At 41.0% G+C, this 15,358-nt stretch overlaps 1 protein-coding gene across 2 annotated transcripts; it reads right to left on the bottom strand.

The window, feature by feature from the left end:
* Nucleotides 1-5,371: 5,371 nt before the first annotated feature.
* Nucleotides 5,372-13,897, bottom strand: NAT14 (N-acetyltransferase 14 (putative)). Of its 2 annotated transcripts, XM_075605253.1 has the most exons (4): nucleotides 13,194-13,897; nucleotides 11,388-11,459; nucleotides 8,615-8,712; nucleotides 5,372-6,505 (listed from the first exon to the last, which is right to left on the bottom strand). In XM_075605253.1, the coding sequence occupies exons 3-4, from the start codon at nucleotides 8,693-8,695 to the stop codon at nucleotides 5,966-5,968; spliced, it is 621 nt and encodes a 206-aa protein (XP_075461368.1). In that variant the 5' UTR covers nucleotides 8,696-8,712; nucleotides 11,388-11,459; nucleotides 13,194-13,897; the 3' UTR covers nucleotides 5,372-5,965. The 2 variants fall into 2 exon arrangements, with proteins under 2 accessions (XP_075461368.1, XP_075461369.1); XM_075605254.1 differs by lacking the exon at nucleotides 11,388-11,459 and having other exon boundaries at nucleotides 13,194-13,896.
* Nucleotides 13,898-15,358: the final 1,461 nt, after the last annotated feature.

Genomic DNA, 15,358 nt, shown 5'->3' with positions numbered 1-15,358 from the left:
GTGGAAAACATTCAAGATAGTTGCCAATCTTCCCAGGAGTGGACGTTCCAGCAAATTCATCCCAAGGTCAGACCGTGCAATGGTCAGAGAAATTGCAAAAAAAACAAGAGTTACATCTCAGACTCTACAGGCCTCAGTTAGCATGTTAAATGTTAAAGTTCATAACAGTACAATTAGAAAAAGACTGAACAAGTATGGTTTGTTTGGAAGGGTTGCCAGGAGAAAGCCTCTTCTCTCTAAAAAAAACATGGCAGCATGGCTTAGGTTTGCAAAGTTGCATCTGAACAAACCACAAGACTTCTGGAACAATGTCCTTTGGACAGACGAGACCAAAGTGGAGATGTTTGGCCATAATGCACAGCGCCATGTTTGGCAAAAACCAAACACAGCATATCAGCACAAACACCTCATACCAACTGTAAAGCATGGTGGTGGAGGGGTGATAATTTGGGCTTGTTTTGCAGCCACAGGACCTGGGAACCTTGTAGTCATTGAATCGACCATGAACTCCTTTGTATACCAAAGTATTCTAGAGTCAAATGTGAGGCCATCTGTCCGACAGCTAAAGCTTGGCCGAAATTGGGTTATGCAACAGGACAATGATCCCAAGCACACCAGCAAATCTACAACAGAATGGCTGAAAAAGAAAAGAATCAAGGTATTGCAATGGCCCAGTCAAAGTCCAGACCTCAACCCGATTGAAATGCTGTGGCTGGACCTTAAGACAGCTGTGCATAAACAAATGCCCACAAACCTCAATGAACTGAAGCAACGTTATAAAGAAGAGGGGCCCAAAATTCCTCCACAACAATGTGAGAGACTGATATAGTCATACAGAAAACGATTACTTCAAGTTATTGCTGCTAAAGGTGGTTCTACAAGCTATTGAATCATAAGGTATACTTAGTTTTTCACACATGGATTCTCCATTTTGGCTTTATTTTTGTTAAATAAATCATGACACGGTGTAATATGCCATGTGCTGTTGTTCATCTGAGGTTGTATTTACCTAATTTTAAGACCTGCTAAGGAAATATGATTGTTATTATGTCCTGATATGTAAAACCATAGAATTCAAAGAGGGTGTACTTTATTTTTCACACCACTGTATGTGTCCAAGATGCTCTGTTGTAAAACCTATACATATGTGGCCTGGTCCCCCCAGGGTCCCCCTTCATCCCCTTACCTTCCATATGCGCAGAAGAGCCTGGCGGCCATGTTTGTACTCTGGCGCATGCTCATTGGCCCAATAGTTGCGGCGGCCATGTTGGTTCACCCAACGCATGCGCAGAGGCTCATCAATAACGGCGGCCATTACACATAATGCTCTACAGGGGAACTACAAGCTCCATAGGGCATAGGGGCTGTAAGTCACACAGCGCAAAACATCCAATAGGGCTGCAGCACTCCCCTACTCCCTGAGATTGTTACTTTGGCGTGCTTGCAGCTACGCCAGTCAGAGAAGAAGAGGGTAGGTTGTGTGTTCAGGGCGTCTGTGACCGCTGCACTAGGCCAGAGCCCCCCTTAGGCTCCAGCTAGGCCCCGACTTACCTCAGCTTGTGGTTGCTGCAGGGACAAGTCCATCAGTTAGGGACATTGCCCCTGTAGTACCAGTGTGAGGGACAAAGCCAGGATGTGGCTGTATCCTGGCCTTTGGTAGTCTGGGACCAGACCATCAGCTATACATGAGAGACTCTCTTCAGTGTGGGACCCTGCAGCTGGACACCACCCACCACCCACGACAACGGCGTGGGACAGGGCGGCCCCTTTGTCTACAGTCTGCTTCACCGGGTGTTGGAACAACCGGCTGGTACCAACAAGTGCACTAATGCTACACACGTTTGTGTGGGCAGCGCTGTCTCACACATTGGGCGGGGTTAGTACTTGTGGACACAAGCGTAGTTGGGTTCCCAGGGGCCCCTCAGTACTTTGGTGACTATCTACCCGGTGTGGACATTGTGGTGGAGGACAATGAGGGTAAGGCCCTGTAAGGCCTGAGTGGTTCTGTTATTACTCTTTCTATGTGTTCAGTAAACTTTTTATACCATACCAGGATTTGTTTCTCATCAAACTAAAGGGTTAAACAGATTTTTTTTAAAAATGTATTTCAAACATGAAAAACAAGGATATAACATAATTGTAATAACAGATAATCGCCCTTAATTACTCAACAGCATTACACTATAAGGAGCTGGAAGAAACCTTACAATTCCATTGATATTAAATGGCTGCAAGGTGTCTTCCACTGCCAGATGTTTTGTGGCAAAACACTGCTTGGTAAATATGGCCCAATGTGCTTGCCCTCCTCTATTGGCGCTTCCTAAACAAAAACCCTTGACAAATGTCCAAATATTCGGTCCAAAAAAGTCAGTAGCATAATTACTACATTTGTATTACGATTCACATCTGTTGGAGCGTGACTGCATTGGAACAATTGAGGATCCACATCATTTATGCATTGTCGAGAACAACAATAAACGGTGAACACATAATGCAATGATCTGCATCAATATCACAGCAAATGGGCACTACATGGGATATAAAAACACTGGCAGTACAACACAGCCGTTTGCACCATCATGGGCCCATTTTTTTCTATTGTATTATTGGTGATTGAGTGACAATTACCCTTCTAGAAAGACCTTATGTATTATTTGATAGTCAAACTGTTACTCAAAGAGAGGCTTACGTATTTCACACCTGTTCCATGGCGGATTTTCCCAGAGCCTGATTGTCCCGCGCCTAGGGCAGCAAAATTTGGGGATGGCAATTTTTTTCCCCCCATATACAGAGGCCCCACGCTCTTCCACACTGATTGCCGGGGGAAGAGCGTCGGGCCTCTGTAAAGGTCTCTTACCTTCTCCTTCGCACAGGGCCCTCCTCCTTCTGCATCACATGGCGGCGCATTGCCATGACAACGTGACGTCACATGGCATCACCGCGTGACGTTGACGCTGCAGAAGGAGGAGGGCGGTGCTGCAGGAGGAGGCTGAAGATAGGACGATTTCAAGCCTAAATAATAAAGATGTTGTATTGTCTATATACATATATATTCAGCATGTAAATAGTTAAAACAAGTAATTTAGTATTAAGTTAGAACTTATTTTGAAAAATGATTAGCTGCCTCTGCAAAGATAAGAGGATAAATCAGTCTGAAGACAGGCAGGTATAGAAATGTTTTATTTGACTTAAGAATCTATCTTGTTTTATTCATTTCCATTTTGTATGAAACTTGGTATGTTTAATGTCTGCTGATTTGAATAGTATATGGTCATGAGTTTGGAATCAAAGGTTAGTTAAATAGTTAGTAAAAGACAATACAAAAAGATCGGTCTTAAAAGATTAGGAACATAGTTAATCCTATAGTTACTTTGTGACAGAACAAAGAGTGTTTTGTAGATCCATATAAACATTGCTAAATGAAGAAACAGTGTTCTAATGTTGATGACTGACTAAGACGACTGGGCTGACAGTGAGAAAAACAGGTGATTTGCTAAAATGTATAAGATTATATTTGAATTTATAGAATTCAGAATCATTTAACATCAACCAAGCTAAGAACCACCAAGCTAAGGATCCTCCCCCACTCTATAGCTACATTCTATACGCCTGAATGATGTCACTGACTGAAATGATGCTGTGAATTATGTTTTCACTTGTCTCTGAATAAATTAAGAAAAGAACCAGACCGTGGACTATTTGATATATCACTATAAGGTGGGACATTTATTTGCATCCATCTAATGAGCAAATGTTCAGAGGAGACCCCGGTGTAAGTGCCTATGGGCGGCAACATTTTAAATCCGCAACTGTACCGGCTACAACTCACTGAGTCAGTCTTTGACTAAGCGGTGCTAAATCGTAATGCACAGTGTAGCTCATTCCTGTGTATGGGCCCTCTGATTAGTTTACGGATTAGCACTGTTTAGTAAATGTGGGTCTAAATGTTGATTATTCTAACAGATAAAGAGTATACACAACACAGAGTTAAAAAACATAATAAATCTGTAATTCCAGACAATGAGATGTAGGCACGCATTGCGTTTGTTTGATAGAAACAGCGATTCAGAAACACTACACAGCATATTTACCAACCTGTATAGGAAAACATGTATTCAACACTCTCAGTTTATTTCTTCTTAGAAACAAATACAGTTGATTCAATACTCCTGCTGTCTTTTAATCAGATGCCCATTAATCATCTTTCAGTACACAGAAAACTCGTGTTAATCGTAGGTGTTAATCGTATTCCAAGTTAAACATATGGGGCTGTATGTACTAATCAGTGTTAAGCCGTAAGAAATCTTAAAGCTGAATTAGTTCAAATAGTTGTAAGGTTTCTTACATCTTAGTACAGCTCAGTAAATATGGCTGCTGCTATATGCAGCATAACAAAAGAGAATACATATAACACAGTGAGCAAAGAATATGGTTCACAATCAGCTAGAGGTTAACAACTTTTCCAAAACTCATGTTGGTTACTTACAGTAATATGACTGAGATACCGTTTATCCAAGAAAGCATTTAAGAACGTATTGACATCAGGGCACATCCGGTCCATTCCCTATGCTAGGCTATAAATCTCACTAATGTAACCCCAAGATAGAGACAAAAGGTTGTATATAGATGCCTATATTTTATTTCTCACCGTAGATAAATCCACTGTACTAGTGAAAATGAAGTGAACTGTGAGTTAAGAATGGAGAAGAATATACACAAATCCCTGAGGGTTTTTTGACATTTAGATTCTAAGATCGGATAAATATACTCTATATATATATATATATATATATATTATGTTGTACATTCGTTTTCAAGAAGAAACACACTATACCTTCTTAAGGCTGCTGTGAAGTTCTGGTCACTACTGTGCTTAAGTCTCCTTCATTGGACTGATCATCTGTACTCAGTTCAATTTACATTTCTCATAAATACATTAAAATACGTGTTTTACCCATGATGACTGTGTCCTATACAAGGCTAATCTGTCCTACCCTTGATGACTAATGTGTCCTAAACATGGGTAGACATGACAGCCATACTTGCTGATGGCAGATCAGTGAATGGAGAATAATATCCCTATTACTGATTGACTCTCAGGGTAGGACTTCGTCAGGAGCCCACCTTGGTTAACAGAAAAACGCTAAACTTCAAAAAATAAATAAATAAAACATATCCAGTACAAAAATGAACATGGCTTTTAAGTTGGTAAATTTCCAGAGGGGGGTTGCTGTTTTAAGCTATTTAGAAGAAATATATATATATATATATATATATATATATATATATATATATATATATATATATATATATATATATATATATATATATATATATATATATATATATATATATATATATATATATATATATATATATGAGCCATTCATCATGTCATTTTCATAATTGTCCTTTGACATTATGTGTTCAGGCATGAGCCTCAACATCCACACAAAACACCCTTCATATAAAGGTTCCCATCCAATAACATCCTGTCAATGTTGTGTTGTGTCATCTCACGCACCTTTGATATACTGTACTCCATGGATTGTCTTAATTCTGTAGCAATACAATTTAAAACCTGAATTTTTAAAGACCGGCCAACTTTCTTGAATCAAGTTGATTCTTCCAAAGTTATAAATTAACTGACAATTTATAATTGAATCTTGAGTGATCAGTTTGAAATAAGACGGAGGCAGAGCTGAAATTGCTGGAATGTTATCCTAGCGCAAATTTCAACAGTAACATTTCTGATAATCTTACTTCAGCGTTTACTTATGAGAGTCAAGAGTTTTTCTTCGCCAGAAAGAGATTCAATGTTCAATTGCCTTTCAAGTAGCATGTGAAATCTTGTTTCTGACGGCAAATAATCAAGCGTTTACAATGAACACTGTAGGAGAAAAGTATTACTTTTCAAGGCCACGTTACTTAGCATCATTTTAATTTTGAGTTCTTCTGACACAAACTAGAGGTATTTCCTGTACTCCTGCATAATTGTGTAACCAAGCCAATTCCAACCTCCAGTAACTTTGTATCCACTTTTCTCAAACAGTCCAGTGGCTGCTTTAGCCACAACAGAAGTGTAGAGTACAATGCACTGAAAGCCTTTCTTTTTGGCATGGTTCTCAAAGAACTTTAGTAGGTGGATGCCAACCCCTGAACGTCTGTACCAACGGCTGACGGACATCCTCTTCAGCTCAGCCGTCTGGTCATCCTGGGTGGGCTCAAGTGCCACACATCCACATATGTCATCTTGGTCATATACTGCCACCCAGATCTTGCGTTGGCCAATGCTGTAATAGGAGTAGATCTGCTTCAAGTCAGGAGAGCGCCAGAGCATTAGCTTGAGAGCCACAACAGCCAGCAAGACAGGTATAAGAAGAGCAGCAATAAAGGAGTTAAGAAAGAAGCGCAGGCCGCTGCTGGCCACCGCCATGAGTAGTAAAGTAATGGGGCGTGTTAAAATGTGCAGGATCAAGCGGTTCTCTGTATCCTTAAAACCATCCTGATAAAAAGAAAGAACAGCAATTAAGGATTTGATATTGTAATGTACCAGAACGTCTCTGTTATTTTCAGGTAATATTGCTCTATAGTGGACATGCTTAAACTGTGGTCCTAGTGTAGGCTGACCATACATCCCGTTCTGAACGGGAGATTGCCGTTTTTTACCCTATTTCCAGACTGTCTCGTCTTTTCTATATAAAATTCTATTTTGTCCCGTTTTTGGCCCCTCTCCACCTCCACGAGCGCTCCGATCTGTAATGCGGACGCATGGACGCACTAGCGCATGCGCGCGCCCCCTCACTCCCGCGCTTTCTCCAGCCGCTGCCGAGTAACGCGCGCGCTCTCCCTTCACAGACAGTAACGCGCTCTACTGTGACCCAGAACTTCCGGGGTCTGCTGAGTGCGAGTCTGTCTGAAGACCTCGTGGCACGATGGCCGCGGCTGCTGCCATCAGGTAGGAGCCGGAGACAGGGGGAGGCGGGGGATGGACGCCCCCCAACCCCCCAAGTATATTATCGGGGGGATGGCTGCTCCTCTCTCCCGTCTACTGCCCACCCCACAGTATATGATGTGTGTGTGTGGGGGGAGCTGGGAGCGGGGGGAGCTAGGAGCGGGGGGAGCTGGGAGTGGGGCGTCCCGTTTTTGCCATCCCAATGTCCCGTTTTTGTCTCAAGGAAATGTGGTCAGCCTATCCTAGTGAGAAGATTTCTTCTCACAATCCATGGGGAGCATAAGGAGAAAAACAACAACAAAGATCTAAGTGTAGATGTATGTGAAAAATGTATGTATGTGTCTCCTGATGAAGCTGGTTCACAATTGGCGAAATGCATAGAGTGGGAGGTCCTTGCCAATGAGAGCACTCACGCACGCGTCTCTGAACCTGCAAACCGAAACTGGAAGTTATGTACTGCCGACCAGAAGTGACATATCGGAGCTTGCGATCCATGCAGGCAGAGAGCCTGTCAGTAGAGGAGGATTTCCCTTACTGCCGGAATCACCGGAGACGGAGGCGGTGAGCGGGTCAGAGCGACAACGTCTACACACGTGATATATGCTTTTAATTATCATACTTATTGATAATCTCTCCTGAAGTTACCACAGTGCGGATTTTGCAACTGGTTTGGATCTGTGTATATACATTCTACACATCGTGAGTAGGCACTCTATAGGAGCCATGTCAATACTCTTTATTTTTTTCACATACATCTACACTTAGATCTTTGTTGTTGTTTTTCTCCTTATGCTTCCCCTGGATTGTGAGAAGAAATACAGTGTTTTGAGACCAGCGAAGACAGGACCCACCAGAGGGTTTGAGCAGGGAGTTACAACCTTATTTAGTTGTTTTTTCACTGCACAATGATGTGTATATATTGTTTTTAACACTGTCACTTGAGGTTTTCACTGTGTATAAGAGCACTTAATACGGATCACTTTATTGTTTAGTGATCACTCTATACGGAAGCAGCTTTTTTTTCACCTTTTACTGTCCTAGTGAGAAGATTGACAGTGCTGTTTAGCTCAAATTATAGGCTAAGAAGGGAGTCATTATTGAAATTCTGCTTTCTGATTGGTCGACATAAATCACCCAGGAATGCCAAAAATGTGTGATTAATGCCAAGAATTTTAACCAATCACAGAGGGGAGGGAAGGACTTCTGCGACAGGCCATTGGTAGCCCAAGGGATCAAGGGTTTAGGGTTGGTTGTAGGTAAATTGCATGTAAATTATATTTGAAACTTATGTTCATATGCAAGTACATTAATAATGACAGTAAACTCTGAAGTGAAGAAGCTTAGTCTGATGCGGGGATCTAATTAAAACAGATTGCTGGCCCCACATAGCTAAAACCTTGAAAACTCATGTTCAGAATTCATCTATACACAACTCTCACATGGGTCTATCAGAGGGCATTACCAAAAAGAAAATGAAAATGTTTTCTCCAGGGTCAACAAGCTTTAACTAAAAATATATAAAGGATGCTTATTTCACAGAGCATTTCATGTGCAGCCTGCTGGACTCAACACGTTACAGAATTCAGGCAATAATGTGACATCCTTTGACTACAAAATCCACTACAAACCTTCTGTGTGTTTGGTTATGTGCATCTTTACCTTTAACATTTCAAGAACCATCTGTGCCTCATTCTCACGCATCTCTCGCACAGAAAGTTGACTCTCATCAATCGAGGGCATGGTCACGGGCAGGAAACCTGGTAGAGCATTTATAAGACATTTACTGTTTATCAGAAAACCATTGGATAACAATAACAACTCTACAGGCAGTCCTCATTTTACAACGCTTCGCTTTACAACGAATGGCTTATCCAGCGCTATGCAATGCATACCTATATTCATTTTTACAACGCCAAACCAGCTTATCCAACCCTCTTACAACGCTTTGCAAAGTTGTTTATGTGTATATAATATATTATATAATATAATATTATATTATACTATATAATATATTATATTATTAGATTTTATGTTATATTATATATATAATACAGTATATACACTATATAATTTATGTGTGCTGCGTATCTTATTGCCTGCATAAAATATTTTGTGTATTTTAGCATTAAAAATGCCTTCAGGAACGGAACCTTTCATTTAAACAGTGTTCCTATGGGAAAACGTGTTTCGCTTTAAGACGTTTCGCTATCTAACGCGATTTTGAGTAACGCATTGTGTCGGATAACCGAGGACTGCCTGTATTGGTAATCTGTCCCTGTGCTCCTGGATTGTTGAAGACTAGACAGTGATATCAATTAATGTAATTGTACTGAGAAATTAGAATACAATACAATATTCAATAAAAGGTAGATAGGTCAGACAGCCCCACCTCTGAATGTAAAAAGTATAGCTATATTCAAATATAGGTGCAACGGGAACAAAAATGAGGGTTCTTAATTCCCTCCAGGATAAGATTAGAAAATGAAAGTGGTTCCCAGCACTCAAAAGAGATAAGTTAATAAAGATCATCAATTGGACCTGAAACCCCTGGACTTTACCCTAAGAGGTAAGAAGGAAGACTGTGTTTTGTTTGACTCGCTGTTCACACAGCTTTTAAGCACAGCATGGGACTAGCGATGCATCTGCTTAAATGGGCTCCATGTGCATGGATATTCCAGGCAAAAGGTGACACATTGTGTGCTCATTTGCATGTCATTTCCCAGACTCCCTTGCTGCAGTGGGAGCAATGATGAAGATCCCACTGAAATGAGATGAGAAATATCAGCACTGGGTACACTTAATATCCCAAAAAAGGGAAGTAATAGAGCAAAGGAAAGGAAACAGATAATGGGGCAAATAGGAGAACACACAATTAAATTAATTAATTAGATATGACAACTGCCCCTGAAATGAAAGATTCCCAATTCATTTGAATGTCTTCATTTAGAATGATAGGGCACAGGTGAATGACTGTGAACATACGTCAGGTAATAGAATTAATTATTGAATAGTACTCTGCACTAGAGGGATCAATGAATAAATTAATAGATTGGATAGAGTATTGTGTGAGTAATTCATTGATACATTCAACCACATGCAGTTCTTCATTTAGAGTGTAAACAAGTGAGTCGAGCAAGCACAGTCATGTCTGAATGAAATACTCCTGCACAGAGAAAGCGGAAATGGACATAAAGGGCGTTATTAATCTGTGAAAGTGCGGATTAGGGCGTTATTGCACAGAAACGCCCACTGACTTCAGTTTGTGGGTAATAGTACCGCTACAGTATGTGCAATATTGCATTTTAATGAATAACGCCCAATAACTATAAATGAAAACTTAAATTGAACATATCAAAAATGTGTACAAAATGTACCTCTCATCATTTGTTTCTATTAATATTACTGTTATTACTTAATATTATTACCATTGCTTCACAATATAAGTTTATACATATTTCTTGATTTTTTTTTTGTTTCTTTGACTATTTTTATTGAATTTTAAAATCTGTAAAGCTAAAAATACATGCTCGTATCATCACAATGTAATACATAAACTACATATCACACTTGCAACTTACAAGACTTCTTACCCTAATGCCATGTTGTTTTCAATAAATTGACATAATAGGAATAACCTTTCTAGTGTAAAATCGTATCCCAAAAAGTTCCCCAAGGTTTCTTAGTTTATAATGATTGTATTTAATAAAACAAAACAAAAAAAAAAAAAGTAAATCTGGTCACAAAATGGTTAATAATGGTTACAGCAACGCTCAAAACGAAGTCTTGCTGCCAACGTTAGCTCGGGAGGCAATCCCCACACACAGGGTTACCACCTTCTACTAAAGGCGAACCCGGAGATAAATGTAAAAAAAATATCTCTTGGCGGTGGGATCTCCCAGCATCCTCTGGCATCCTCCTGCGTCTCCCATCAACATGGTGTGAAATTACGCCACGTTGCTATGACAACGGGACGCTACGTGACGTTGCAACATTATGCAGCGTCAAGTTGCCATGACAACAGGACACCTTACGACGCCGAGAATCACGTGACGCCCCGTTGTCATGGCAACGTGACGGCACGAAGCGTCCCGTTGTCATGGCAACACGGCACCATTTCACACCGCACAGCCATGTTCACGGGAGTTGAAAGGGGAGATGCAGGATTACGCCAAGAGACGCCACCCAGAGATTAAACAAGGTAAACCCATAGCCCGGAGATACGTTGCCAACTCATAGTTGTGTCAACCCTGTCCACACACCATACACAGACCTATGCACACCAGATACACACACAGTGTATAAGGCAGTGCCAGCTACAAAAAGTTTGATATGCGGTTATTAAATAAAATCCATACAAACTGCTACTGTATTCCAGTAGTATATGACCCAGTCTAGCTTTATGCCATATACTGTATAACTCTTACTCACTGACCTGTTTTAGAGGGTGTGGCCAGAATGGATCTATGGCACACATATGGTGGTTCTGTCCAGTACTGGATCCACTCTGAAAGCAGATATTCTGGTCAAAAAATTAAATGCTAAATATTACCCTAAGACTTGATCCCTGCATGGTTCTGCTAGGCAAACCAGTTCCAGATGGCCTAAGGGCCTCCATCAGTTTGATTACCCATATCCTCTTGACCACCAGATTCTGTATAGCTACTTTCTGGAAAAAGCAAGATGTTCCAACCATGGCCGGCATGATGGCAGCGCCAGCGGTGCCTGTGCACTGAGTCCTGTGGTTCCAGAGGCCCCATGCTCTCCACCACAACAATTAAACTGACTGCGGGCGGAGAGAGCTGGGCCTCTGTAACTCTCTTACCTGCTCAGGCAGCATCTCCCGTCAACTCCTCCTGCAGGGTTCCATCATCATGGCTCCGCGACCTCAAATGGCGTTGTGTTGCCATGACAATGAGGCGTCATGACGCCTTGTGGTGCCCCGTTACCATTACAATGTGACGCCGCATGGTGCCATGCGCATCATGTTATCACAACGGGACACCTGGTGGCGCAGCGTTGCCATCACAACGTAAGATGTTCTCCCTAGTCCCCTTATTCCAATGCAGGTAAGTGGTGCATTAAGATCTTCCTTCCCTATTCATATCTATCTATCTATCTATGTATAAGTGATTATAGTCTCCAAAGTTAGATAACATCTCTGGGAGCAAACTGTAAAAAATAGTTGGAATAGTAAATGAGAACATGCACTCCAGGTCTTATGAAGAAAAAAAACCGTTTATTACTAAAGTATTCCGCAACTAAAGATATCACTTGTGAGCACATTCACATGTCTCACAGAGGTCTGCAACACTGCTTTTCACCTAGCAGAGTGCTTCCACTGCAGCAAGGGATTCTGGGAAATGGATACTAAAGTATCAACGTTTCAGCTCTCCACTGATCTATGCTGTATATATAAAATTAATTATTAATATTCAGGTCATGGCAAATGATTATTGATATATTTTTATTTATATTTCTGTAATAGGTGTTTCTTTTAAACTGCATTGCACCTATTGTTTTACAAATGCAATAAACATACTTGAAAACCATTCAGTAGTACAATACTTTTTAATTCGAATTGTATGTATTGTAATACATATGGAATGATCCATGTCTTGCAGTGCAGGTACTCTATGTATGTGATACTATAGAGAATTGTGCATGGTAATGTAGACTCTCGCCATCTTGCAGTGTTGTGGCGAGGAGAGGGGGTGGTTAGAGGAGAGGAGGGGGAGAGGTAGAAGAGGAGGGAGGAATTGCATCCAATAGCAGTTTGCTGAGCAAACCATTACTCACACCCCGCGTCTCCTCCCCAGCTCATGCTTACTATATATATATATATATACACAACCGCTACGTGGCTATAACATAATTGCACCAGTTTAGGAAGACACAGCATCTAACAGAAGCATTTACAAAAGCTTTTTTATTAATAGAAGTGGATTACAAAACTGGCAGCATAGCGTGCTGACATTTCTATTTTTAGCCATATTATGCTCATATTCCAGAGACTTCACACCACAGAGGAAAGGGGTAACATTGTATACACATTCAGATCTTCAGCCCTGCCCAGCCGTTGCCAATTATCACACTGACTGCAAAAGCAACGATTATCCCTTTGGTGCCAGCAACGCATTGCAAAGCCCCTCTGGCAGCAAATGGGTTAAAGAATATAACTGGTGCATAGAACTTATTAAAGTGGCAGCAATGTTAGCAATGTCTTGTGCTGTGCACTCACCTTTTAGCAATGAGATCACACGGTCAGCTTTGTCTTACAGAACCTCAGCTATGCCCGTGTGTGGGTATGAATCAATCTCGTGAGAGCTCAGGGAGCACTGAGCAACTGCAGAGCAGCTTGGATGCTGAGGGATGGGAGGAGTGTGTCATGGTGTCATGGTGACATCCAGTGCAAAAGCTGTAAAATGGAGATGAGGAAAACCAAGTACAGTATGGGAAAATTAGACCTTTTATTTATTTTTTTACAGTGCACATCATGAATTCAGAGCAACTCCTGTTAAATGTCAGGACTAGGTGTGAAACTGTCCCAACTAGTCCCTACATTTTCCCCATGTTTTTTTTTTTTGTTGTTTTTTAAATATTGCGTTTTTGCGAGATATTGTGCTAAGCTTTACAGAACGAAAAAATAGCAAAATCTGTCTCTGATGCTGCAGAAATCTGCAATATTTCACAACACAGAGATCCAGACCCTGAAATAGGCCTCTTGGTGTAGAGACGAGAGCGAGAGAGCCCTATTTAGTGGAGTAACCTCCTCGAGAAAAAAAAAACAGCCCCCTTTCAGGATCTGGATCAATGTTACAAACTTTGGCAAATCAGATTTTTTTTTTTTCGCATGAAACCAATGGCCAGTTTTGCATGGCTTCACAAACTCCTGTGAACATTTTGCCCATCTCTAATCAGGAGAAGATGCTTTCTCACTTGAGTCTTGACTGCTATTTAATATAGTTACATAGTTACATAGTAGATGAGGTTGAAAAAAAGGCTTCCGTCCATCAAGTTCAACCTATGCTAAATTTAGACAACAGATACTTTATCCTATATCTATACTTATTTATTGATCCAGAGGAAGGCAAACAAAAAACCCCATTAAGGGGAAAAATAAATTCCTTCCTGACTCTAAGAATTGGCAATCGGATTAATCCCTGGATCAACATCCTTCCCATGTATACTTATTTGGTATATCCCTGTATACCTTTATGATGGGAAGTGGGGCAGCAATGTACCGTTACGATGCATTAACTTCAAGTGAAGGCACCATTAACTGTGCAATGTTTCTTTTCTCACCATACTGTACTTCGGCTCAATATCAGCTGACAGTAACGGTTTCCAAACGAGCCGCTTTCATGAGGGGGAAAAAAGGACCTTTTAATGGGAAGTATTTATAACTTCAAACAGTGACATTCTATTGAAGTAAACTATACAGTTCATTTATGACAAACATGAGATTGTGTAAAACTGAATAAGACCCATTGATTGGTCTGAGGTTGGATAAAGGGAGTGTAGGGGCTAATAGAAGTTAGGGAATTTATTTCCAATACAGCTTCTTGTAGAACTTGAAATCAGCAGAGATTGGTCCAGTTTTCCGGGAATCATGGTTTCATTTGCATCTATGATATGGGTCACATTTTCTGAATATTATGACAATTCCTTGTATAGTGGAAAAATTTGCAGTCAGCTGAGCACACGACTGAGTTTTGCTATTCGTTTTTTATACAGGTAGTCCTCGTTATACAACGTTTCACTTTACAGCGAATGGCATATCCAACGCTTTACAATGCAACCTTACGGGCCGTTTTTCAACACCGGAATGTGTTATCCAACGCTCACCGCCTCTGATTACCACATGGGACTCACTTTCCAACGGTTTCACTATCCAACGCTACTTCCAGAACGGATTGCGTTGGATAACCGAGGACTGCCTGTACACTATGGGACCTATATACTAAGCATCGCAAACTGTTTTTTGGAGCAAGATCGGCGCGTGCATGACAAACTCAATGTTGATTGCGCCTGTGTGCACCTGCAGATGTAATGTAGATAAATAATGTTCGCGCAGGTGGGTGAACCCATAGAATCCTGACAGTAGCATCCCCCCGCTGTGGGAAATCTGCCCGTGCTGGGTCCTATTTGAAAGAACAGCCCCTCTGCAGACTGCTGCGGGTTTTACAGCCCTCAGAGCTGCAGTGTTTTGCTTTTCATCCTGCGAATCCAGGGAGAGTAAATCTGGCTCCAGCTGTATGTACCAAGCTAAAATGTGTCCATCTGCACCATATTTTTTCCCCACACAGAAATGTACTGCAGTTGACCTACAGATGTAAATGGTGTGTACTAAAATTAAAAAAAGAACATTTCTCTGCACACAAAATTTGATTTAAAGTGCATCAA

Source organism: Ascaphus truei, chromosome 6, assembly GCF_040206685.1.
Source record: "Ascaphus truei isolate aAscTru1 chromosome 6, aAscTru1.hap1, whole genome shotgun sequence".
Classification (NCBI taxonomy): domain Eukaryota; kingdom Metazoa; phylum Chordata; class Amphibia; order Anura; family Ascaphidae; genus Ascaphus; species Ascaphus truei.
Note: the sequence above shows the minus strand (reverse complement) of the source record. Positions and strands in the feature narration are given on the sequence as shown.